At 40.6% G+C, this 27,011-nt stretch overlaps 1 protein-coding gene across 2 annotated transcripts; it reads right to left on the bottom strand.

Moving 5' to 3' along the window:
• Window positions 1-279: 279 nt before the first annotated feature.
• On the bottom strand, window positions 280-26,649 carry vaspb (vasodilator stimulated phosphoprotein b). 2 transcript variants are annotated; one of them, XM_027132586.2, is made up of 14 exons: window positions 26,240-26,648; window positions 16,267-16,438; window positions 12,649-12,823; window positions 11,907-11,961; window positions 10,609-10,721; window positions 9,698-9,948; window positions 7,010-7,149; window positions 6,806-6,869; window positions 6,466-6,493; window positions 6,302-6,344; window positions 5,921-5,977; window positions 4,636-4,705; window positions 4,094-4,151; window positions 280-2,676 (listed from the first exon to the last, which is right to left on the bottom strand). In XM_027132586.2, the coding sequence occupies exons 1-14, from the start codon at window positions 26,242-26,244 to the stop codon at window positions 2,642-2,644; spliced, it is 1,266 nt and encodes a 421-aa protein (XP_026988387.2). In that variant the 5' UTR covers window positions 26,245-26,648; the 3' UTR covers window positions 280-2,641. The 2 variants fall into 2 exon arrangements, with proteins under 2 accessions (XP_026988387.2, XP_047678547.1); XM_047822591.1 differs by lacking the exon at window positions 5,921-5,977 and having other exon boundaries at window positions 26,240-26,649.
• Between the last annotated feature and the right edge of the window lie 362 nt (window positions 26,650-27,011).

Below are 27,011 nucleotides of genomic sequence, written 5' to 3'. Positions count from 1 at the left end.
GTCTAGCTCCAGTGCCACTGCTTTGCTGAGAACAGTTCATCATCCAGACAATAGCTGATCAGTAGTTTTATGCTGGTGCCTTAAACATCATTTCTTCAGAATATTGTTTCATACATTCTTATAGTGAGCAAAATGATGGGATTGTAAACTCCTTAACAGGAGGACAAACAGGCTTAGAATGAGAGATTAGGATGATTTGGCCAATTGATTAACAGGATATGCTTATGTAACACAGAGACATTTCAAAACAGACACACACAAAGATAACACAGACGCATGTTAATGCAGCAGCAGCTGTATTTGGGTATAAAGGCAATGCTCCAGTGTGTGTATGTGTGTGTGTGTGCACGTGTGTGTGTTTCAGTGTTTAAAAAAAAGTTTCAAATATAGTAATGCTATAGAAATAAACAAAATCTCAAAGAAACTCAATAATCAAAAACCCTACCCACCAAAAGATCAGTGTGTGTATATATATTTATATATATATCCGTATGCTTACTGCAAAGCTGGGTACACACACATTTGTATCAAAGGCAATTTGGTCTAAACAGAAAATACCATTATTTATATCTAGTTGATTATTTAAATCCATTCAAAGAGCTGGAAGATGATCCCCAAAAGTCCAGTCATTGGGAATAAAAAGGAATTTCAAGTCAATTCCACACATTAAAATGATTCCACTCAAATTCACACAGGACATAGTGCAAGAACATGTACTTGGGACAAATGTGTTTTTCCTTGGCAACCATGTGAGTAGTGTGGCAGTATTTTGCTTTAGAGGAAAAACATAATAAATCGAATTTGTGATAAAAATGTTGCTAATGCTAATGCCTTGAACCCAGACAAGCAGAAGAGCTGAGAAGAGTCATGTACACAACTCAGGCTTTAAACAATCAAACAAACAAACAAACAAACAACACGTTCATTATCAAGGACATGCAGCCTAAAAGATGTGTGGAATCAACTCCTACAGCACTTGGAATCAGAGTCAACTCTGATAGAGTATTTTAGATTTGGTTAAATTGAAAAGTGTTGTAACGGCGTTGAATGAAGCTTTGCATAGTGACTGTGTGATTGTGTTCAGGAGGCACAAAGTTTGCCTTGTTTAGTGTTTATCTTATGTGATAATGAATAATGAAATCCCCCTGAGTGTGTGTGTGTGTGTCAGCTCATTAGCATCACAGTGTATCTGGTTACACTACTCTATTAGTGTTGGTGTGTATCATCAGGCTTGATTATTATCAGGCTTGACTACACGGTCAACAACCCCCTCTTGTCTGGAACACATGTAATCCATCAAACTTACAGTACACACCATGTCAATCTAAGCAGCTCAGGATAAAAAGTGTTTGCTGAAACAATATATGTATGTGTAGACTAAATCACATCAGCATCCTGAGACTACATGGCTGTACAGCAGAAAAAAAAAATTCTCAATTCTCTTTATACAGATAAGTCCACCTAGAAACACCAGGAACCTGCCAGGCTCTTCAGAGAACACGAGTTCCTTACATGAATCCATTCATTCAAGCATCTGCTTCAAACACTGATGTAAAATGCCTGGCCTGCAAGATTAAGTATATGGCTAGCTAATATATATCTCTATCTATCCCAATAGGCAGCGAACAGAAAAAATATCAGTGTTTCGAGATATTATGCAAATCCATGTTGTTTCTCAAATTTCAGATTGCATACTTCCACAGTGCGCATTGGGAAAATCAGTGATACGTAGTGTACTATTAATACTGGGATGGTGTGCTAAAACTGAGCAGAAACGAAAGTGGTGCACACCAGATACTTTTCAAGCTTGATGGCTGCAGTCTGCTCTAAGCAGCAGAATGGACAGAGGCATTAAAGGCCTTTATGGTTTGAAATTTTCATAATGGTCAACACGAAAGCCATTGCATCACAATTGCAAATAAGGAGAAATGATCTGAGGTGCTTTTAAAAATGTGCAGTTGTAGAGAGGGGTAATGGGGGTAAAGGTGGTTCTGGTACAGCTTAATAAATGTGAGATGCCACATGATGGAGAATCATTTGTGTTTTGTGAAAAGAACTAGTGTTTGATTTGGGTTACTTGCTGACAAATGTCCAGGTGCTACATAGTGTAATAATATAGTGCACGATGCATGATTTGAGACAGAGCCCTGAAATGAGGAAATACCTCCACTGAAGCTACCTCGTCTGTTTGCTTGCTAGTTCCATAATACAGTTCACTAGTGAACGATGGCATAGTCGCCTCATATTATTTACACGACATAATATTTAGCTGTGCTGTTTAGGAGCAGCACAGTCTTGCATTTGGCTGTACTTTCTCACAACACAGACCGTTTTATCATGAAGAGACATACAGCCACTTCCTGTCTGTAGATGAGTGCAAATGGTGTGGTTGCAGTGAGTGACTGTGTGTGTGTGTGCCAGAGAGAGAGAGAGAGAGAGAGAGGTGTGTGTGTGTGTGAGCTTGTTAAAGTAACTGATGATGATGATGATGATGACGACGACAACATGGACAATGGGGAAAATAAAATAATGACTGAATGATTCAAAATGAAATTCAATATCAAGCTAAATGGATTAAGTCCCTGCATATATTTGCATATGTGCGTGTGTGTGTGTGGTGGGGGGGGGGAAGGCAACGGGACTATGTGCTTCTCCTTTGTAACTCCTGAATGATTGCTGTGGAGAGAGAGAGAAAAAAATGTTTTAATGTTATACTCATCTCACAACAAGAAGGATTGTGGGTTTAGTCTGATTTTAGATTCAAAAGGGATGAACTGGTCCATAAAACCCTCCTCCCCTCCTCGCTGAGCAGCGACAGTAGATCAGTTCCTATTGCCCCACAGATCCTTCCAAAGGCAGGCAATCCGTTAATCGTAATTCTAGCCTCCAGCCACAGGTGCCGTTCTTGATATATATATTTTGCAAGTGGCCGTGTCGCTCCTGATGGCTAGAGGAACCAGGATGCTGTTATAAATGGATGACTATGGATGGATGTGTACACAAAATAGACCAAGCCACTCCCACACTCCTCATGCTCATTATTGCACATCTCTCCTAGTGAAAGTGTTTCCTTTTTATTGTAATTGTTATCCACGTTTTTTAAATCTTATTAATATGTTTGAAATATTACTGGGAGAAATGTCACACTTTCAGACAAGCATTTAAATGTATTTATATTAAATTAACATGGGCTGTTCAGTGAAATGAATTCACTTTAATGACACAGCCTTTTCACTTTAATGACACAGCACCAGTGTAATTCTGCTGTCAAAATATAGACAAATTTCCCTGTACATCCACTTTTACTAAACAAACTAGCATTGGGTCTCAAATCGCAAACATATACTGTCACTAGACTGTTATGGACTATTAACACTGATCGGTTTTACTATTACAGGTTGTGTTTGAATTTTAAAATTCAGCCTAAGCATCGACTTTCAATCTATAGAAAGGTTTTGTGAAATCTTCTGGACCTTCTACATTAGGAAATACTTCTGACTGTAATGTCAGAGTTTTGGACTTGAGACTCAGCCCTTGACAATCAATTAAGGTAACAGCGGAAAGGCTTTACAATAGACGGAGCTCAGCAGTGTGGTGTCGCTGTGCGTGACAAATTCTTTACAGATTTGACTTGGAAACATGATAGACATGGTTGTTTAGGCTGTGACGTGCAATCATATGGCTAGTGCTTGTATGTTACATTTGCAGTGAGTGTGTGAGAGACGATTTCTCACATTGCTGCTGCTTCAACAAGTGCATGAAGTATAAATCAGGTCCCTATGCTTCATGTCCAGCAACTAACCACTTCCCACTAGACTAATAATATAAAATGTTCAAAAGTTTCTCTAGTTCCTTATTATTTAAAAACAACTATTTTCAGTGTTGTTATAAATCATTCTAACTGCTAATCAGACCACTGGCCAGTGACAGTTCTGGATGATTCGGAATCTGTTGCATGTTTCTCTGTGATCGTTGCTCCAGGAATTAATTCTGATAAAGGCAATATGTCCATTACATACTGCTGTTTAAGACACTATCCATATTATCACAGTGTTATTCTAATTCTAACACGCATGTTAATTTGTGCTTTTACCTCCAATGATTTCATCCTTGACTTTCTGCAGCTCTTTCCTCACTTCCTCCAGCAGCTCCTGTAACACACACACGTAAAATAACAGTACTCAAATATAACGAGATAGTCAGAGACCTCAATAATGATAAAATGTATTGCAGCATGACAAGCCCCAACAAATCCTTTTAGAAATTCGGTTGACGTAAAGGACGAGTGAATCGTGACTGATTAACTAAACTGTCAGCGCATGAACATCGCTAGTCAATGTACATTCTCCATAGAGATCTTCTAAATTAGCCTAGCAAATTAGCTAACAATTCTGAGTTACCTCCTGACAACTGCTGCATATGGTCCTGTCATTTCCTCAAACATTTAAAGCAATGGAAATCTTGTCCGTCTGACCGCAACGTAATGTTTACCTATAGACAATAATTCTGTAAGGAAGAATCTCTATGATTGTCGATGAGGTCACATAGAAATCCGAATACTGAGGTCATCGGTGTTATTTAGTACTGTACATTTGGACATGGCTGTGTTTGCCCTAGGTGTGATGAGTATCTCACCTGTTTGACTCTCTCCAGTTCAGACTCGTCTCCACCCTCGCCATCATTCGAAGAGCCAGCTGCTTTCAGCCTGATGGAGAGAGAGAGAGGAAGTAATGTAGGAAAAGTAACAGTCATGATAATAATGCAGAAGGCTTTGCAGAGAAAGGAAGGGAAAGATAACGTTAAATGCTTTGAAGAAACGTTTTGCTTCAGATAAACCCACCTCAAAGGGAAAAGAGCAATTCATCTATTTAGCGCCTCTGTTATTTTATTATCTGTAATCGTGGATGGCTGTGGGTTATTATTAGTGGGGTAAGTAATAAGCTCTGATTCAGCCTCCAGTTTGGACTGCAAACAATACTGCAACACTAACGCTACGTTCACACGTACAGCGACAGAGAGTTTAGAGACAGATGACCAGATGTGGGGGTGTCCAAACACGGCAAAGTTTAGAATAGATGAAGTTTATGCAAATATGCAGCAACTTGGTGCAGCAACTAACAGTACAGCGAGTGTGATCCATGAGCTTGCACGGTTTCGCGGTTGAATTTTATATACAAACGTAAAATCGCTTTCCGGAAGGTTTTATTTAACGCAAGAAAATTGTGAATGTTAGTTGTGCTACCCACAAATAAACTTTATTTCTCTCTCAACCACAAGTAGGAACGCCTACTGGTGACTTTGGCAATATATAAAGATCGCTGTAGGAGTGAATATAAAATAATAAAGTAAACTTTGATATCAAATTCTGATTATAATTCAGGTTTTGGTGTCCGATTTGACTCATTTTCAGACCTTAGCTTGTAACACAACCTATGAGCACACTGACCTTGTGCTGCTGTAAGAACAGTTCTAACTGCTCATAATCAACTACTAAAGTCTGTTCTGCTTGTGTGTGATTAAATATGTCGTTTATATATGTTCCTGTAGCAGACTAGTAACTCTGAAATGGGTTTTTCTGACGACCGCAACGTAATAATAAATGCAGTTGTTCCAATGGCACACCAGGCAACTGCAGAAAAATTCAAATGAGCACCAATGAGCCCGTAACACACACAGCTGACCACCGACGAACACTGAAACCCAGTACAACCTGAAACTACAAAAAATGAAAGAAGTATATAATATTAGTCATACATACAATGTGCAGGCAAAATGAGATCCCAAAGATCTTGTTAGTCAGCAAAGAGAAGCTCATACAGCAACATTTATACACCGGGCTGATATAGACTGCAGCAAAGCTGGGGAGGGGGCCAACAGCTTGTGTGGGTGTGTGTGTGTGTAGGATTAGATGTTAGTGTACCTGGGTGTTAGAGCACTGAAGGCGGGTGAATCCAGACCTCGGGTAACAGAATTATTCCTGTATGAAACACAAACTATGTATACATATATATATATATACAAACACACACAGGCACACACACACACACACACACACACACAAACACACTCTGACTCGACAAGATAAACGATGACGGGTGACGGGACAAAGAGGCCATTAAGTCGTGTGTCTTTAGAGTGGTACTTCCACTCATACACACAAACGCTCCACACTAATGTGTTCAGTAACCCTAAATACATCACAGCCCTGGTGAGCCTCTAAATGTTCCACTGTGCCCTACTGAGAGACCATTTAGTAATAAAACAGTACAGCAGAAATGCATGCTGGGAAGTTTGTCCTCACCTGGGGATGGTGGCAGACTTCTCCCACGGCCTCCTTAATGTGTCTGATAACACAAAACACAAAGCCATGAGCAAGGAAAAGCTGGCAGGTAACAAAGTTTAACTTATTGCATATAAAACACACACATGCATGCGCACGCATGCACACACATTGACTGATCTTACCGCTTTGGCCTTGAGATTCAGATTCATCCTGAAAAAATCATTAGAGAGAGATCAAGAACTTTTTGCTGAAACATTTCACCACACTCATTGATAAATTATGTTAGTAATGCAAGAAACAGAATGGTGGTTTTAAATCTAGGACTATGTTTAACCCTCTTACCAAAAAAAAATAAATAAAATAAAATAAAAAAATCTCACAAAACGTGCAGCCACCTCTCGTCTCGTCAACCACTTTAATAACCACTTCTAAACTTGTGTTAACTACAGTTGCACAGACACACACACCACACACAAGCGCACGCACGCACACAAGTGCACGCACGCACACAGACACACTCACATTACTGGGATCTTCTGTCTTTGGGGCTGGAGGAGCTTTCTCCCCTTTATCTGCTGCTTTCCTCCTGGAAACACAAACATTTAACGTAATGAATCATTTTTCTTAACGGAAAAAAATGACCATGGGAAAAATGTATATCTAATTGCTAACTGTGCCCTTTAACACAGAAGTTTGTGTGTGTGTGTGTGTGCTCTTGTTATGTACCGCCGTGCAAGTATGGCACTCATCTCTCCCATCAGGCCACCCCCTCCTCCACTAGGCACAGACCCACTGTTGCGGCTCAAGTCAGGTTTAGCTGGAGCAGGAGCAGGAGCAGAAGGAGCTGCAGTACCACCTTCATCCTGCTAATGAGGGCAACACACACACACACACACACACACAATACAGAGGAAAATTCAGAGAAAATACTAAACACTCAAACCACAGTGCAGGTCATTACAATTATTAGAAAATAGATAGATACAGGGGCTTATCAATTAATTAGAATGTTGTGGAAAAGTTCATTTATTTCAGTAATTCAACTCAGTGTATTATATAAATTCAGTACACCCAGACTAATTCTTTGGTACTTTTAATTGTGATGATTTTGGCTCATAATTAACACATTTAACAAAAACCTACCAATCTCAAAAAATTACAATAATCAACTCAAAACACCTGCAAAGGTTTCCTGAGCCTTCAAATCAAAATGGTCTCTCATTTTGGTTCACTTGGCTACACAATCATGGGGAAGACAATCATTGAAACCATTCACAAGGAGGGTAAGCCACAAACATTCATTGCCAAAGAAGCTGGCTGTTTACAGTATCCAAGCATGTTAACAGAAAGTTGCGTGGAAGGAAAAAGATGCACAACCAACCGAGAGAACCGCAGCCTTGAGAGGCTTGTCGAGCAAAACCCTTTCAAGAATTTGGGTGAACTTCACAAGGATGAGGCTGGGTTCAAGGCATCAAGAGCCACCACACACAGATGTGTCGAGCATTTGGCTACAGTTGTCGTATTCCTCTTGTTAAGGCACTTGGTCCAAAATCCTCTTTTCAGATGAGAGCAAGTTTTGTATTTCATTTGGTAACCAAAGGTCCTAGAGTCTGGAGGAAGGGTGGCGAAGCTCATAGCCCATGTTGCATGAAGTCCATTGTTAAGTTTCCACAGTCTGTTATTATTTGGGGTGCAAGGTCATCTGCTGGTGTTGGTCCACTGTGTTTTTGTTGAAAACCAAAGTCACTGCTTCCGTTTACCAAGAAATTTAAGAGCACTTTATGCTTCCTTCTGCTGACCAGTTTGTTAAAGATGCTGATTTAATTTTCCAGCAGGACTTTGGCACCTGCCCACACTGCCAAAAGCACCAAAAGTTGGTTAAATGGCCATGATGTTGGTGTCCCAGCAAACTCACCAGACCTGAACCCCATAGAGAATCTATGGGATATTGTCAAGAGGATAATGAGAAACAAGAGACCCAAAAAATGCAGATGAGCTGAAGGCCACTGTCATAGAAACCTGGGCTTTCACACCACCTCAGCAGTGCCACAGACTGATCACCTCCATGGTGAATTGAGGCAGTAATTAAAGCAAAAGGAGCCCCTAGCAAGTATTGAGTACATATACAGTAAATAAACATACTTTCCAGAAGACCAACAATTCAAAGAGAAAAAAAAATTATTGGTCTTATGAAGTATTCTCCATCCATCCATCCATCCATTTTCTACCACTTATCCGGAGCCGGTTCACGGTGGCAGCAGTCTAAGCAGGGACACCCAGACTTCCCTCTCCCAAGACACTTCCTCCAGCTCTTCCGGGGGAATACCTAGGTCTTCCCCGGGGCCTCCTCCTGGTTGGACATGCCCGGAACACCTCCCCAGGGAGGCGTCCAGGAGGCATCCGAAACAGATGCCCGAGCCACCTCAGCTGACTCCTCTCAATGTGGAGGAGCAGCGGGTCTACTCTGAGCTCCTCCCGAGTGACCGAGCTCCTCACCCTATCTTTAAGGGTGTGCCCAGCCACCCTGTGGAGGAAACTCATTTCGGCCGCCTGTTTCCGGGATCTTGTCCTTTCGCTCATGACCATAGGTGAGGGTAGGAACGTAGACTGGTAAATAGAGAGCTTTGCCTTACGGCTCAGCTCTTTCTTCACCACAACAGATCGGTATATCGACCGCATCACTGCAGAAGATACACCCATCCGCCTGTCGATCTCCCGCTCCATCCTTCCCTCACTCTGCAAACCGTCCAAGTGCATGCTGAAGGTCCTGATTTGAAGAAGCCAAACAGGACATCATCATCTGCAAAAAGCAGAGACGAAATCCTGTGGTCCCCAAACCGGACTCCCTCTGGCCCCCGACTGCGCCTAGAAATCCTGTCCATATAAATAATGAACAGGACCGGTGACAAAGGGCAGCCCTGCCAAAGTCCAACATGCACCGGGAACAAGTCTGACTTACTGCCGGCAATGCGAACCAAACTCCTGCTCCGGTCATATAGGGACCGGACAGCCCTTAGCAGAGGGCCCGAACCCCATACTCCCAGAGCACCCTCCACAGGTCACCACGAGGGACACAGTCAAATGCCTTCTCCAGATCCACAAAACACATGTGGACTGGTTGGGCAAACTCCCATGAACCCTCCAGCAACCTGGTGAGGGTATAGAGATGGTCCAGTGTTCCACGACCAAGACGAAACCCGCATTGTTCCTCCTGAATCCAAGGTACTTATGAAGTATTCTTTTTTTTTTTTTTTTTTATAGTGAATTGGTGGGTTTTTGTTAAATGTGAGCCAAAATCATCACAATTAAAGACACAAAGACTTAAACTACTTCAGTCTGTGTGTACTGAATTTTTGACAATTTCTTGAGATGCACCTGTATATTTAATATATAGAAGGTTCATTTGCTACATACCTTGGCAACTTTGCGTAGTTTTGCTCCTGCAAGGGCAGCAGCAAGTCCGCCTCCACCTAAACCTCCTCCACCTCCCCCTACAGGGGACGAGGGAAGGGGTGGTGGTGGAGGTGCACCTCCACCACAAGGTGGGGGTCCTGGTGGTGGTGGGGGTCCACCTCCAACTGAGGGAGGTGGGCCAGGAGGAGGAGGTGGAGCAGGGGGAGCTGGAGGGCCTCCAGGGGCAAGAGGAGGTGCAGGAGGAACCATCACTGTAAAATGAATACAATATAAAACATATCAAAATGTGTGTGTGCGCGTTTGTCCAGTGCCCACTATGTTAGTTATGAAAAGGTTAGAGACACATATTGGTCAGCTTGTTTTTTTTGCAGCTTGTACTTTACATATCTAATCCTAATCATGCTCTCTGAATGTCTGTGTACAACCACAAATGTAAAACAGAAACAAACGTGAATTGCAGATATAAATTTACTTCCTGTCAGCAGAGTGAGTGAGTGTAGTTAAGAGATATAAGACGATTGTTGCGCATTGGGCTCACAGGGTGGACTGAACTACACAGAACTACACAGAGCTCATCGTCTTCATCAGAAGTTTAACTGTGATTATTTAAGGCTTTCCTTTAGCCAGCTGTTCTACTTATAACGGATTGATTCGTCTGTTATTAACTGATTACCTAATGAGAATATCCAAATAGCAAAAAACAAACAGAGATCAATTTTGGTAATCAATCAAAAAATATTATAACCAACGTGTATTTGCCAGAAGCAGGGAGAGGTGTGAGGAGGAACTGAAAGACACAGGAACCCTGGGACATGTGTGTTAAGTCAAAGACATCTCAAGTGGCGCTTGAACCGTGTCTAACAGAACAAACCCAACATAATGGATTTATAAACGGTCAAATTTACACTGACCAGAAGCAGCCTGTCGTTCTCTCTCCAGTCTCTCTCTTTCTTGTCTCTCTCTTTCTTGTCTCTCTCTTTCCTGTCTTTCTCTCTCCTGTTGCTCCAGTCTCTGTTGTTCCAATCTGAACAGGAAATAGCATGTTACAGTATATACAGACACACACCTCACACATACATGCGCATGATCTATTCTCAAAATATATCCAGGAGTTCTGACATAGTTGAGTAAGTCAGAACATTTTATGTCAAATGATATGTACAGTATAAAGGTGTAGGTGAAAAAAACCTTTTTATTGTGACACAAAGGTTAGCTAAACAAATAAGCAGAGATTTGCTGATTATATAAGTATTCACTGTACTTTTGTCAACACTTGAAAAAACTTGGAATCTTCTGGGACATGTAGACCTTAAGAGCTCTACGCATTCTTCTGTCATGTTGGATGTTCAATGTGACAGAACAGCCCGGTCATGCCACTGATCCTCAAAAGGATTCAGGGCTGAGCTTTCACTAAGCCAGGCTAACATTCAGATGCTTGGTTTTGAACCATTCAGTGTCCCGGGTGTGTGTCAACATGTCCCTAACTGAACAGTTTTCTGGTCTTTGGTTATTAAAATCATACCAAAAGATACCACCACCATGCTTCAACATCGAGTTTTCAGGGAGTGTTCAGCATCTGTCAAATATAGGGCTTTGTGCCAAGGCCAAAATGTTAGATTTTAGCCAAGGTAGACCAGAGAGCTACTCCAAACAAAAAATGATTTTCCCCCCAATAATGCCATGGACAATTAAACCAAAAAAAGGCCAGCTTTGTTGCATGTTCCAACTACAGTTTTCTATAGACATCTCTATGCAGATTCCAGGATTTTCTTACAAAACATTTCCCTGTTTGGCATTGAGAGTGAATACTTGTACAATCACAAAATTCATGCGTTTCATTTGTACACAATTTGGGTAGCTCTATTGACTGAATGTCCCATTTTAATATTACGGGCTATTTTGTGGTGATTTGTGGTGTTTAGTGCAAATGAAGTCATTTAATAATGTATCTAATCTAATGTTATCTAAAGTAATGAGCTTATCATTCCTGGTTTTGCATAAACGCTTTACATATACTCTGAAAGGCCAAAAATGTAATGAATTAATTATTAATTAAACTACTCAAGTGGTGCTAATGCATATTTAAGCAACTGTATGGTATTTATACATTATATTATTACCATTAGATTTTCCTTTGTTCTATATGATCGAAAATTGCCGTCAGTTGTCGGATACTAGTTATAGTATTGAAACTCAGTTTGTCGGCTACCTTCTTTGCTGTTCCAGCTCCTCTTGGGTTGGTCCGTTTGATACTAGACGGGGTCCTGCAGAATGAAACACATGAAAGTTTGTGATTAAATTATGATAATGCCTCAGAATGTGTTAGAGCAACAGATGAGGCCTATAGCAAACCAAATATGAAGGAGTAATTACACTGGTGTGGCAATAAAAAGTCAGATAGATGGGATATATGTCCTGGTGAGGTGTATTACATATAGGTGGATGTCTTTATTATAACTTTGGAATAACAGATGCTTATAATGCTTGCAACCTCCGTGGTTCCTTCACTTAGTGCATAGCTCTAAATGAGCCAAAATTAGTAAAGCATTAGACTAAAATATCAATATAAATTTCAATATTATTTTGCAGTCTATGGCCATAATCATAATCACCGTATTTCGGCCTCTGAAACATTGTACTGCAGCTGCATACAACCTTGTGTTAGGTAAAATTCTGTCACAGAGCACAGAAATAATATTTTTTCACTAGAGTTGTAAATGCTATTTGATCGAATGTGGTGATAATGCATATTTATAATAAGCTAAATGGTCTGCTACATTAATGGGAAAGTTTGTGTCCATTAGCTGTGGCTGCACTGCAAAAAAAACGTATGACTGTAAAGGATAACCTATTATTCTGGACATATTACTAGTATGCTATTTAAGGGTATTCGTGAAGCTAATGTAATAAAAAAAAAAAAATTAATAAATAATAAATACACTGTGGTTTACCTCCATCAGCATTGAGCACTTCCAGAGCATGCATCATGCCATTGGCAAAGAGTGCCGCATCTTCCTTACTGCCGAAGTTTAGACCCCAAACTTGTCGTGCATCTCGCCACTGATGGAAGTTAGGTGTGGCCTGATTGTATTTAAGTCCTTTCACGATTGGACAGTTCATCACCACCTGGAAACAACAGGATGAATCCACCAATCAGAGATCTAATTAGTTTTTATAATGGACAATCCATATTTTGTACATTCAATAGAGATTCAGAAGCTTGCCAGAGACACATGCAACCAGCAGATGGCACCACTCTAGCTGAGAGACAAGAAGAAGAGAGTGAGGAAGACAAGAGAGCTGCATCTGTAATGTGCTGACTGTTCACTTCTCTGTTCTACAGATTGGCATTCCTGATTGGGGGGTGGGGGGTGAGCGAGTACATGAAAGCGGGAGAGAGAGAGAGAGAGAGTCTATGTGAGTGACAAAAGAGCGTGGGGTAGGGTGGGGTGTTAAACCCACAGTAGTGCAGCCCAGCTGAGCAGGAAAAGTAATTTAAAAAAACAAGTATGAACCTGTTTGGCAGGGAGAGAAATGATAGGTAGAGAGATAAGGGCGGTTAAGAGACTTTGGAGAATAAGAAGATGGAGGGAATTCCCTAACAGGCACAGGAAGTGGTGAGTGAGTGATTACAGGAAATAGAATAGGCCAGAGATGCTGATCGTTTTTTTTTTAAACTAAGAGAGAGAGAGAGAGCGCTGAGAGAGAAAGAGAGAGAGAGAGAGCGCACGCTAAGTGAGAGAGAGATTATGATGTGAGGGACAGACAGCCAGCAGTGGGGGAAGCTCAGAACCTTACTCACTGATCTTCTCTACAGTATTAGTGGACCTGATACTGGGTCTGACCTGGTTACTGTCACCACAGGAGATTAGTGTTTGAATCTTCAGCTCTGTGTGTGTGTTTGTGTGTGTGTGTGTTTGAGATAGAGAAAGATTGTTTGTGTAGGTTTTTAGACCTTTGTGATAGGAATGTGTGTAGGTGTTTAACCCGTAATAATATGAACACATGACAGATTTTAGATTCTGAGGAAAATGGGCTGGTCCGCACAGAAAATTAGTATCTTTAAAATTCTTTTATTTTTATTTTATATCTAAAAGAGCCAAAAGAATGCATTTGGGCTCACAGGTACAGTTTTAGTTTACCTAAAATAAAGAGCTGGTCTGACAGAGATGCTAAAAGAAAGTTGGGTGTGTGTGTATATAGGAGATGGTGTGGCTATTTTGAACACCCTCAGGGTTGTTTATGTTCTGACGCTTTTATACATCATGATATTAACACAAGACTGTTCTTGATGGTACACTTAAATATTTTAATCTGACCACTGTCTACCATATTACAGCCTAAAGACAATTACAAAAGACAAACATAAATGACTGAGGAAGGAACAGCAAAAGCAGTTTTACTCAAAACTAAAAGGCACATAGACTCCATTTCTACAAACTACTGTTTCATCTAAACCTCTAATATTATTACAACCACCATTAGACTGTTGGAAGTGAGATTCAGAAGAAGAAGGGAAGCTAAATTATTATGGGTGGTGTAGTGTTAGAAACGCTAGAATAGTCTTACGAGCAAAAGCCAATTAAATAAAACTCAGTCACATCCAGATTAATTAAACTCACTGTCGTTGCCTCCAAACATACACATGGATTATACTGAGAAGGAAAAAACCCTCTTTACTAAATTGTTCAACCACTGCAGAAAGGCAGCAGCTAGAAAGATCCCAGATTTACCGCAGTGACACATAAGCTAGGAGAGAGTAAGAGGTTTTTATATTTGTAGTCGCGCGACATACATTGTCCTTAAGCTTTATGTGACAACAATGCTAATAATGCTGTTCAATCGATCTCTCCTCCTGAGATACAACAGCGATTCAGTCCCTTCTGCTCTGCTTGTTCTCTTCTTATTGGAGTCTCATCACTTGGAGGTCACCCACTCGATGGATGGACTCCACATGAACAACCTGGAGATTCATGGGATTGCTGTGGATGGTACCATTTACTAAACCATAAAGATGGCTTTGGGCTCAATTTCCACAAACAGTTTTGAACTCAAGTCTTCATCCAGGAACAGTTGTTCACTTCAGGTTAAAACTGGGATGAATTTCTCTCTCTACAGATTCACACATGAGGATGGTCTCCTTTGAGAGTTTTCTTTAACGGTTAAAGAAACGATTAAGAGCTTCCTAAATAAAAAACAAGCTGTTTGTTTACAAAGTGAACAAACAGGACTTCGGTAATAGCTCTTATCGGCATGGAGGCTTAGCAATCTTACTGTTATGTGAAAAATGCAGCCTGATTAATAAAGCTTATAACCACATTAAGAGTACAAAATTCTGTTCATTAGGAATAATAATCAAAACAAGCTAAAATGATTTTACAGGTTGCAAACAATTAGCAAGGCACTGGCCAGAGATGGCGCATTGGCAGTGATATTAGTCATGTGTAAAGTTGATGAAATACACTGAAGTACGGTATCAGCAAAAGCAGTGTAGATTAGCCCCGTAGTCATGTTGTGATCGAGCAAAACACTGAACATCATATCCCGTGATTATGTCGAAAACACTATGTGACCAACAGCATGTAGACGCTCGACCATCACAGCCAAGTGCGGTTCGGTTGTAGGAGTCAGGGCTCTGTAATCAAAGCCATGCCTTCATGGAGCTCGCCTTGTGCACAGGAGCACGGTCATGCTGGAACTGGTTTGGACGGAGGTGACAGCATACAAACACGTCTTATACAACTGTGTGCTTTAAACTTTATGTCAAGAGATAGGGAAGAACCACATATGGGTGTGATGGTCTTCTTTCATGAACATGACAATGAGTCCAGTGTTTTTTAGTGGCCTTCTCAGTCACTGGATCTGAATGTTATCAAGCACCTTGAAAAACCTGCAGGAATTGTGTGATGTAATCATGTCAACAAAGACCAGAACCTCAAAGGAATGTTTCCAACATCTTGAGAATGGCCAGGCCATAAATTACTGAAGTTGTCTTGAGAGCAAAGGGAGGCCCTAACCAGTATTAGCATGGCGTTCCTAATAAAGTGCATGTGTGTGTATAATACTGCCAATTCTCACCTCTCTTGGAACATGCATGAATGTAAACAATATCATGTTCTGATTTATATTTTATACTTCTGCCAATAACACGTAATCGCATTATAAGGAAGAGAGGGATCACAGGTAAAGCTGCTGTGCAGAGACGTTCTACCCTTCTCCGAGTTTACAGCGTGCATATCTTCAGTGCTGAATGTCAAGCAGCTCCTGACTGGTTGGCTGATTATTGAGAAATACGGTAATGGTTTGATAAAGTGTGGCATTTCTTCTGAGGGTTTAATCAAAATCTGAATAATATCCCTTAATTCAGTGTATTAATGTTCAAAAGACAATTAAAACTTTAAAGCGTCAACGATAACATTTACCTTTGTCATGTTCAGGGCTTTCAGTCTGTAGTAGTCTTTACTAACCAAAACTATTCTGGTGTTATCGTCTATTCATTTTGTTATCTCAGTGTCATATGTCATGTATCTAAGATCTAACATGCACACACACAGAGAGACAGACAGTACCTGCTGGTCAGGCTGCATCTTCCTCCCCACTACCCTGAAGCTGTTGGTGCTGGGGTTGTGGTAGATCTGGACACGACTGAAGGTCTGAGCACCGGTGCCGGCCGCCACCCAGCGCTTCCCAGGTTCATCATACACCATCACCGTGGCCCTCGCGTTACATACACTCAGCTCACTGAGAGACAGACAGGCAGAGAGATACAGTAAGAAATAAAGTGAGGCAAAGTGAGAAAAACGATTAATTATGATTACTTATTATGATAAACTGAGTTTCCGTTCAAACTTTTCCAAAAGCATCCAATCCACAATGACAAACAAACAAACAAATAAATAAATGAATGAAAAAGAAAATGGCACAATGGGATCAGGGAACCCGGAGCCTGACCCATCAACCTTAAATAATTTCTGCCTCTTACACACACACACACACACACACACACACACACACACACACACACACACACACACACACACACACACACACACACACACACACACTTAATGAATCACAGTTTCAATGTAAATGCTAAACACAGTTTATGAACAAAAAATAAGTACTGAAAATAAGTACTGGTGATTAAAGAGTTAACAGGAAGTGCACTATGGTTGAGTGTTTGGAGCAATTACTGTATAAGGACATAGAAACCACACACACACACACGCACGCACAAATTCATTGCCTCATTCCTTCTATCTTTGAGTCACCCAATAGTTTAATCACTCAATCTTCCACTTCCTGTGACATCATTTTGTGGCCGCTGCCCACTTCCTGTTGCCAGTAATTCCTAATAAGGCCTTACACCAAATTCCAGACACACATACACTCTTCCTCTGTCTCACTCTCATATTATGTTCAGAAAAAGAGGGTCAGTGAGTGTACAATTGCATGAAGAGTAAATGACACATTCCTGTTTTAATCATCTGCACAGATCTGTTCATCTGCCCATCTGCCTGCTCTCTACTTGCCTGTTTATCCATCTGCAGATTCAGATAAGGGAACTGGCCTTTAACTAAAACATTAGTTAGATGCAGAAAAAGGGTTTAAGTAAATAGAAAGTGAGTATGCCACTGCAAACTTCTATAAGTGCAAATTGTTGGATTGAGACATGTCCCAGCAAAACCTTACCAACTAAATGTGTTAATTACGACTGGCACTCTGCTTTAATGTAATACTCAAGTACAGAAGTGCTGTGACTCCAGAGTTCTCCTGTTATTTTCTCCTACGTTCTTCTGACGTGTCTGTGCTTGCATCGGCTGGAGCAGCAGGCCAAAGACTTTATATTCTTTCTCTCTCTCTCTCTCTCTATTTTTTACACAAGCAAGCATGCACGCACTCACACACACAATCAGAGTGCTCTTGTCATTCTGCATTCTCATCCAGTGCATCTTGCTGAAAATATTATACTTCTTCAGATATGAAATTATAACCCTTGGTGTAAGTGCCCTACACGGTTGCTCCCTCAGTGTTAGTGCCCTAGAAGCGTAAACAGCATTCCTGTACTTCCTTTTTTGGACTGTTGAAGGAGTGCACTGTTTCTCCTACTTAATTCCTTTTGCAGACTGAAGTGTGGCTACACACAAACTCAAAATCAGGTACACATACACAGAAAAACATCCAAGCAGACACAACCACTTCCCTATAATCGGTCCTTCCATAACCACATTTTTAAAAATATATATACACAACAGCCTGGGAGTCAATCATATGCTTCCTCCAAGACACATGAAGCGAGCACCCAGATTTGGTGAGAGAGAGACGGAGAGAGAGAGAATGGTCTATTCTTTTTTGGACTCTCAGCTATAGAATGGCTGCAGAACTGTTGGGATATGAGCTCACGATTTCCAGACGATGCAATTTCTCTAGACATTGACATGTTTAACTCTTTAAATTACACAATCAGACCAACAGAGTGGAAAAATTACACACCAACAGAGTGGAAAACAATCCGTAGTGGACTGTAATTGTACTACATAATACAAGTCTGTGAGCCTTCGGTGGAACGTACATAATTTTCTTGGACTTTTCCCATCGTCCTATTCCAGATTTGGTCCCCTCTCTGCTGTTATAATAACCTCCACTCTTCTGGAAAAGAATGGTTTGCACCAACCAAACAGACTCCACTGGTGCTCCACAAGGCTCCATACTTGATCTCTTGGTGAGGTCATACCTTCACACGAGTGCTCAACCCAGCAGAAGGCAGTCAACTACAGTTTCTGCTCAGATCTCAGCATGTCTGACAACATGTATTCTTTCACATATACATCACAGCACAGTAAACCACTTTCCTCACATATCCCAACTTTGGAGGTTGGAAACAGAGTGCAGGGTCAGCCATGATACAGCGCCCCTGGAAAGAGAGGGTTAAAGGCCTTGCTCAAAGGGCCAACAGTTTGGCAATGGTGACACTTGAACCCCGATCCTCTGAACAACAACCACTTGAAACCCAGGTGATTGATTCCCAGGATCTTGCCATGTCCCTCAACAACTAACTCAGCTCAGGTTATCACGGATCAACTGTCCTGTTCCTTTCATGTTGCTAATCTGACCCACTCATGTTGATTTCTCCTTTACAACATTTTGTTAGAAGGATTTTGTTCATTTTTAATCCACACAGGTCACTGAGGTGCTGGTTCTATCCCTTGTCATTTCGAGACTGGACCACTGACACTATTCCACCTCTACTGTATATCTGATCCACAATACAGATGTGTGACTAATTTCCAACCTCACTAAGTTCTGCCAATGGATACACTCGTTTGAGCTTCTTATATCTGTCTGCGTCAGCATTAAAAACACTGATGCTTGACTACAAAGCCAAAAACAGAGCAACACCCACTTACCTCAAAGCACCTCCCACACCCTGCACTGTACTACACCCCTTCAATTCTCCTGATCCCACTATCTCAAGGCTATTTTCTGGTGTTGTGGTAGACTGAACTCCTCCTAGATGTCTGAACTGCTGAGTCACTGGCTGCCTACAAACAAAGTCTGAAGATCTGCCTCTTACTAAAGTATATAAATACATACTTGTATTGTGCGAGTTCCTCTTACTGTATATACAACATTAGAGCAGAGGTTTTAGACTGATGGTATGTGACCTAGTGAACCAGTATCAGGATATATTCATAGATAGAAACCTTAAAAAGCGCTTCTGTAAGGGCATCTGCCAAAATGTAATAAATACCAAAATGTAACGTTTAGAATCTGGGGATTTGTGATCATTCAGTCACAAGAGGATTAGTGAGGTGAGGCACTGACGTTAGATGAGGAGGCCTGGGGCACAGTCAGCATTCCAGTTTCCCCCCCAGAGATTCAGTGGGGTTGAGGGTGAGGTTAGGTCCCTGTGCAGGTCACTCAAGTTCATCCCCTAGAATCTTCTCAAATCATGCAACCTTGATTTGTGCACAGGAGCATTGTCATGTGTCATGCTGGAACATGTTTAGGACTTTGAAGGAAACCTACAATGCTACAGCATCCTATACAAATTCAGCACAAATTCCAACTCTTGTTTTTGTTAGACCCAGATATCTGTGTGACGGGAAAATGTCCACATACTTTTGGCCATACAGAGTAGGAAATTCCTCAGAACAGAAGCAAAAACAACATCTACCTGGCCAACATGAGCTAACTAAAAGAACGGGTGGAGAACACTGGATCAAATTACAAAGTACACAGACAACATCGTTTGGATACTAAAAATACAACAACAACAACAACAACAACAACAAAAAAAACCTGAGGCCAAGCTGGAGAGTGCATTTTGTTTCATCTGTGTTCTGGCTCGTCAGTGTTAGCAGGCATGCAGGAATATTAGCCACATTATACCCTGTTTGGTGTATTGTAGAGCTGCACAAAGCACTGACCTCACTTACCCTTTTCGTGCATTCGGTCTGATCGCCTCTGGCCGGTTCTAATCCAAGCATGCGGCTTATGCGTTGCATATTAAACCGGTTGGTCTGTTTCTTCACTATTCAGAATATATACCATCATCGGCCACATTATTAGGACCGCTGGTTAGTCATGCAATTATTCTAAATCTGCCAATCATGTGACAGAGGAACAATGGATAAATCATGTAGATGCCGCTAAAGAGCTTCAGTTATTTCTCACATCAGTCTTCAGAATGGCAAAAAAAAAGTGATTATTAAACATCTGATCTTCTGCTGTTGTAGCCCATCCACCTCAACATTCAGCTATTGCATTCAGAGATGGTTTTCCGTGCCTCGTGGTGTAATCTACTGCCAGTGTGGAGATTCTCATCTAAACTCGCTTTTCAAATGAAGGCATTTCCACCTACAGAAATGCAGCTGACTGAATGTTTTTTTTTGTTTTGTTTTGTTTTCAACACCATTCTGTGTAAACTCTAGAGACAGGCTTTCTAAAATAGTTTGACCTAAAGGTATACGCGTGATATACTGTGACATGGCAACATGGATCGACAAAATGATATTTACTGGACATTTCTTGGAAATCTGAGTCCTAATCAGACTAAACTATGCACCGTGTTTGCACGAGTGTGTGTGGGTGTGTTTCACACAAATGAAAGGATTTTGTGATCTTGGCTTGTATTGGATTTAATATCATCAAATAAACAGTAAATTTTAGAATCAGTGATACAAAATACAGATAGACAGATGGATAGACATACATGACATTATTTTAGATTTGTGATGCTTTCGTCTCTAAAGGTGGTCAGTGATTAACAGAAGGCCACTCATGCAAAGTTTACATAAAGATACAGCAGGACAGCCAGCAACAATTATGTACATGAACTCTCATCTAGCCTTATAACAGAGAAGTGACATTTATGTCCCAGAATGCACTGGGCTGATAACACCACTGACTCCCACACTGAGAGATCAGACATCACTAACACACACTTCCTGAGTGACATACAGTGTGTGATGACTGAGTTCTGAACAATGGTTCATTCTCATACATAACTGCCCAAACATTTTAGCACAGATTACAACATTATTACTAATAGGATACTGGATCAAATAAATGGCAAGTATGTGTATTTTGCAGGAACAATTTTTATTTTATTTTAAATGGTGCTTAGAAGGTGTCACTACTGAATATGTGGAGCTGAAAATCCTTATTTCTGTTCACTGCGATTGTTACATTCAAATTTATATAAAACTCTTCTACGCTGTAAAATAAAAATTGTAAAAATTGTTCTTATTTTTTAGCAAAAAAATGAAACAAACAGCGATGGTTATGTAATTTAATAATAAAATTAATTTAATTAATTAAATTTAAATAATCTTGAGGAAAAGCAGAGGTAGACTTTAACAGTTAGAGGTCTCGGCCATGTGTACGATGTTTTAGACAACATTCAGAATGCACACTGGTCGGCGATATCTTGTGTTTTTTTGCCTTGTAGTGTTTCGTATTTTCTGTCTTTTGTCTTGCATTGTTTGCACTAGGTTGCACACCTTGCACTTTATGTGGCGAGGACAACTTACTTTCAGTCCTCAGTTCTGTGTTGTTCTACAGTATGTAGCTCGGTCTTGTTTTTAATGTAGCATCATTGTCCTGTACCACATCATGTACCATATGACATGGGTAAAGGCAGTGAAACACTGTGACGGTCATTGACATTTCACATTATTAAAGCTTTGGCTGATTACTCAGAAACGGGCCTGCTTACCAATACTGCTCTGGGTGTAATAGTCATAGGTTCTGTGACACAACACTGTGCACATACATTTAAACTGGGTATGAAGTGTAATGATGTTGATTTTTTCTGTACTCACATGCATATGTTGATTCACTCCAATAAATAATAAAGTGCATTCATGTAAAAACTTTCTACGAGACAATAGAAGATTTAAGGGAAACGAGCACAAGCATAGCATGAGATAAATCTAATAATGCAGCTCTTGGCTTAAGACTGGATATGCGCTAATTAGGGGAGGGATGGCATTGCTTTCTCTCCTCTGTCGATCAAAGGCATCTGAACATGTATGTACAACAGTATAGACCGCACTTGCATCTCAGTGTTACAATGATCTGAGACACAGCAGGAGCAGATTTCAAAAGATGCAGAGATTAGCTTTTTGTTGCTTGGAGGCAAAACATGTTTGCCCCACTGTCACTGGTTGGTAGCTATCGTGTGATGGTGGGAATGGGAAAGACTTTAGAATTGTGAAAAACTTTTTTTTTTTTGAATGTCTAGTAAAGTTATTTGTTCATCTAAAATCTGTGCCACCAAAATATGCACATGCAAATATGTGCCTAAGAGACTTTTTGTTTCTCTTTCAAAAATGCAACAATATTTGACTGATAAGTTTTGCTATCAAAAAAAAAAAAATGATAAAAACTCCATAGCCTATTGTGGAAGATACATCGGTATTTAGAAAGCTAACCCTCACCAAACTAAAATGGCCCAAAATTAGATAATCTGCATGATATGCATGATATATATATATATATATATATATATTAGTGATCAAGAATTTTGATTATATATATTTTAGTGATCAAGAATTGAGAGACTAAGTTGATAAATTAATGTAAAAATCCATACAATATTCTGCTCTTAACACATAAGATGCTCTAACTTTATACTCTAATATGGACGATTTAAAAACAATTCATTTCTGTGAATGTATCCACATAACACGTAACACGCACAAAGACGTGCATAATTTACGCTAAACTAGTTTCTGTGCTCAAACCTTGTGAAACCACTTCACATTTTTACATTTCCTTTAGATTCTCTTAACTCTTTCTTGCGTTGTTGAGGTAACAGTAGTGGAGATGATCATTTTAATCACTTATTCACTTGAGATCTCTAACTGCTTCCATAAACAGGCAGTCTAGGGCTTTCGGTTCATTTTAATTTGGGTCTGCTCGTTTCTTTACGATTTGTAGAGAAAGGTCCTTTGCCAACTCTGCATGTATACTGAGTGGAAATGAACAGGAATCTTCTTCAGGTTCGCTTAAAAGAAAGTTAAGTGCAGACACAGATATTACCGGCAGAATGCTTACTGAGTTCGACAATGCAGCAGCCTCTCTTGTTTTTACATTTACTAAGTTAAAAACAAAAAAAATGCAAAAGTAATTTGATCGATGAATACATTAAGACGGAACTGAACAATTTAGGCAACAGCTAAGACATCAACTCCGTGCAGCTGGCTCAATTTCTTCCACTCTAACTTTGGCAAACGCATGTTTTGAATACAGGGGCAGTGTCATGCTGGAACAGCTTCTGGCCCCAGTGAAGGGAAAATGTAACGTAACAGCATACAAGGACATTTGAGTCAATTGTGTGCTTCCAACTTTGTTGCACTAAATTGGTAAAAACCCACATATGGTTGAGATGGTCAGGCGTCCACATACATTTGACCACGATGTATATACAATATACGCCATCATTCAGTTTTGGGTTTACATGTAAATTTACATCTCTGCCTATGCTACTGGCACCGATGTTTTCACCGTCTAACTGATTATTTATTATTATTTATTTGTACACTCACAATCGCGTGGTAATACGATATATAAGATTCATATTAAAGCACAAAAAAACTTAGCTGTGTATGATGACTTTTTTTTATTTCAGTAAGGGAGTCAGTGTTTACTGAGATCAGACATTATTTTCATTCCTCAGACAAAATGAAAAATTAGTCAATACTTCCTTCTTTGGTTTATCTCTCTCTCCCTCACACACACCTTTCACACACACACACCTTTCAAACACACGAAGGACACTCACGAGGCACAGACCAGCAGAAACGCGATAAAATTTGAGCGGCTAAGCGAGTTTGTGCAGTGCAACAGTGTGTCATGTTCTCGCCAGCAGTTTGTGGACACCTGAACATCACGCCAACATGTGGTTCTTCCCCAAACTATTGCCACAAAAGGATGCATACAATAGTCTAGAAGGTCTTTATATGCATTTTCCCTGTACAAGGACCAAAAGGCCCAAAACGTTTCCAACATAAACATTTCCAACCTGACCTCAACCCCACTGAATGTTTGGGGGAAACCGGAACACTGACTGCACCCAAGGCCTCCTCATCTAACATCAGTGCCTCACCTCACTAATCCTCTTGTGACTGAACAAGCACAGTGAACACCGTGACAACCCAAAATATAATGGAAAGCCTTCCCAGAAAAGGCGAGGTTATTAGAACAGCAAAAAGGGGACTACAACTGTAATGAGATGAGATGTAATTTGTGGCATTTTTTTTTAGAAAGGTTGCCATAAAGGTTCATCTGCCATATAGTTTAATACACACAACCCAGGATGTTTTTATTTTAATGCGGGCACAAGAAATGTGCCATAGTAGATATGAAGCTTGCAGGGCAAAGTTCACATTGCCCGTTGTAGTTACACTGTTTATACCTTTGGTTATATTTGGTTGCTTATACCATATGCTGACTTTCTGGAGTCATATTTTGTACAAAACATATATAAATTCTTAAAGTCCAAAACGACATTTTTTTCTTAAATTCAAATGCAGATATAGATACAAATATCTAGAGCACTAAACAGATCGAAATCCAGGAACTGTATTACACTCTTAATATACACCAATTTTAAGTACTGTACACCTTCATATTCATGCAATTATCCAATCAGCCAACCAAATGACGACAGAAAAACACATAAAATCAAGATATGAGCTTCATTCAATGTCCAAATCAAACATCAGAACAGGAGAAAAAAGTGATTTCCGTGGCACATGACTGTGCCAGATGGGCTGGTATGAGTATTTCAGAAACTGCTAATCTCCTGGGATTGTCCTGCTCAACAGTCTCTAGAGTTTACATAGAATGGGTTGAGAAACAAACAAAAAATAATCCAGCGAGAAGGAAAAAAAAAGCCGTTGGGGAGCGTGCATGAAGATGATCCGTGGAGAGCTTTGAGCATGTTCTCGCCAAGTACGATCGGGTTCTCTGGCGTAACCGTGAAGATAAATAAATAAAAGATAGATAGATAGATGTAGGATTCCTCTTCTGTGCATTAAAGACAACACTGTTAGATGATCCCTGTACAATCACTTTGGAGGAAACTTTCAAACCATGCACTTGGACATTAGATGCATTAATATTAGGCAAACAACCGATATATGATTGTAGAGTATATTAACAGGGTGGTAGAACTGGTGGAGTTTGATGGGTAACTAATTTCAGTATGGTTGTGAGCGAGCGCGCGCACACCTGGAAAAGCCAAAGCAGAGCTTGTCACTGCACATCGCGCGCGCTGCTACAGGACGTGGAATGCAAAGCGCGAGCGCCGGACATGCGCAGACTAACGCAGGGAGCCTCGATGCGAGTTTCAGCCACTCCCATGGAGACCGATAATAGTGTTACAGGTAACTTACCTGTATTTATAAACATACACAATAAAAAAAACACAACAACAATAATAATAAATATAAATATTATTACACAATGTTTAACAGCTAAACTGTTACTTATAATAATATATTAAATTAAAATTATATATAATTAAAATTAAATATATGTAATAAGATAAAAAATAAATAAACATAGTAAGCTATAAAGCAAATACTAAGCTTCCTTTTATCTCCAGCATATAGTCACCATGAGAGAGAACAAAACCCGGCATGCGGTTTGGGACGTGGCCGCTCTGTATCAGCGGTACAGCGGCGTGCGGTTTGGGACGTGGCCGCTCTGTATCAGCGGTACAGCAGAGTGCGGTTTGGGACGTGGCCGCTCTGTATCAGCGGTACAGCGGAGTGCGGTTTGGGACGTGGCCGCTCTGGAGACATAAAACCCGTCTACAAACTCGACATTTTCTTCCCACTTCATCGATACCAAGAAGAGAAACTGTGCGATAAACTTGATGAATGTGTGTTTGAGCAGAAGGTGAAACTCCGGTGTGTGTGTGTGTGTGTGTGTGTGTGTGTGTGTGTGTGTGTGTGTGTGTGTGTGTGTGTGTGTGTGTGTGGACAGGAATAACAGAAACAATAACACAACTCGGTTTAGCCGCTTTACCTCATTGTTCAGCTGCTCTGCGCTGCTCCGAGTCCCAAAGCGAGAAAGTGAACAAAACAGTGCGGATAACGAGCTTCCTCATCTATCCTGCCTCCCAAGGGCTGAACGTGTTTCTCTTCTCGGAGCACAAACTCAATTTCCTGGTTTGGAAGAAAAGGGGGCTGGAAGAGTGGAGCCTGTCAACTCCAATCAGGATCTGCCACTCAGCCCTTATCTCTCCTTTATCTGTCCCTCTGTCGGCGCCCTAAAGAATAATGTGTACAACATAAGAGTATAAATAATCCCCAGACTCCCCTCTAAACCTCCATTTCTCTCCTGCAGCAGTTCCCTCCACTCCGTGCAACTCTGGATGTCTAAGCTCGACTATGTCATTAACGGTTACACCTAGACAGAGCTATAGTAAGCCATTACTCCCGCCCTGTCCCGTCCCTCCTCCCTCGAGCTCCCCTCCCTTTCCCCCTCATTCCTCCTCCTTTTCCCTCCCAATCCAACAATTTAAATTTCTTGTGCTGCGATTGGCTAATACTTCACATCCACAAAAAAACACACCAATGACTATCCAAGTTCAGCAAAAGGCACGTGGTTCGGTGGGAAAAGAGTACAATGGTGCCTGTGGCTCAAAATCTACAAGTGAAAAGTGTCACAACACAACTGGCTCAATCATTTTGATCTTTCTGACGTCACTCACACGCTGCTAATACACACGAGGTCAGACGTGATGGGCGAACAACGACTTGTGGTGTTTAGTGCATATATTTATTAAACAGATGGC

Source organism: Tachysurus fulvidraco, chromosome 13 (genome assembly GCF_022655615.1).
Source record: "Tachysurus fulvidraco isolate hzauxx_2018 chromosome 13, HZAU_PFXX_2.0, whole genome shotgun sequence".
Lineage (NCBI taxonomy): Eukaryota > Metazoa > Chordata > Actinopteri > Siluriformes > Bagridae > Tachysurus > Tachysurus fulvidraco.
This window is presented reverse-complemented; position numbering and strand designations above follow the sequence as displayed.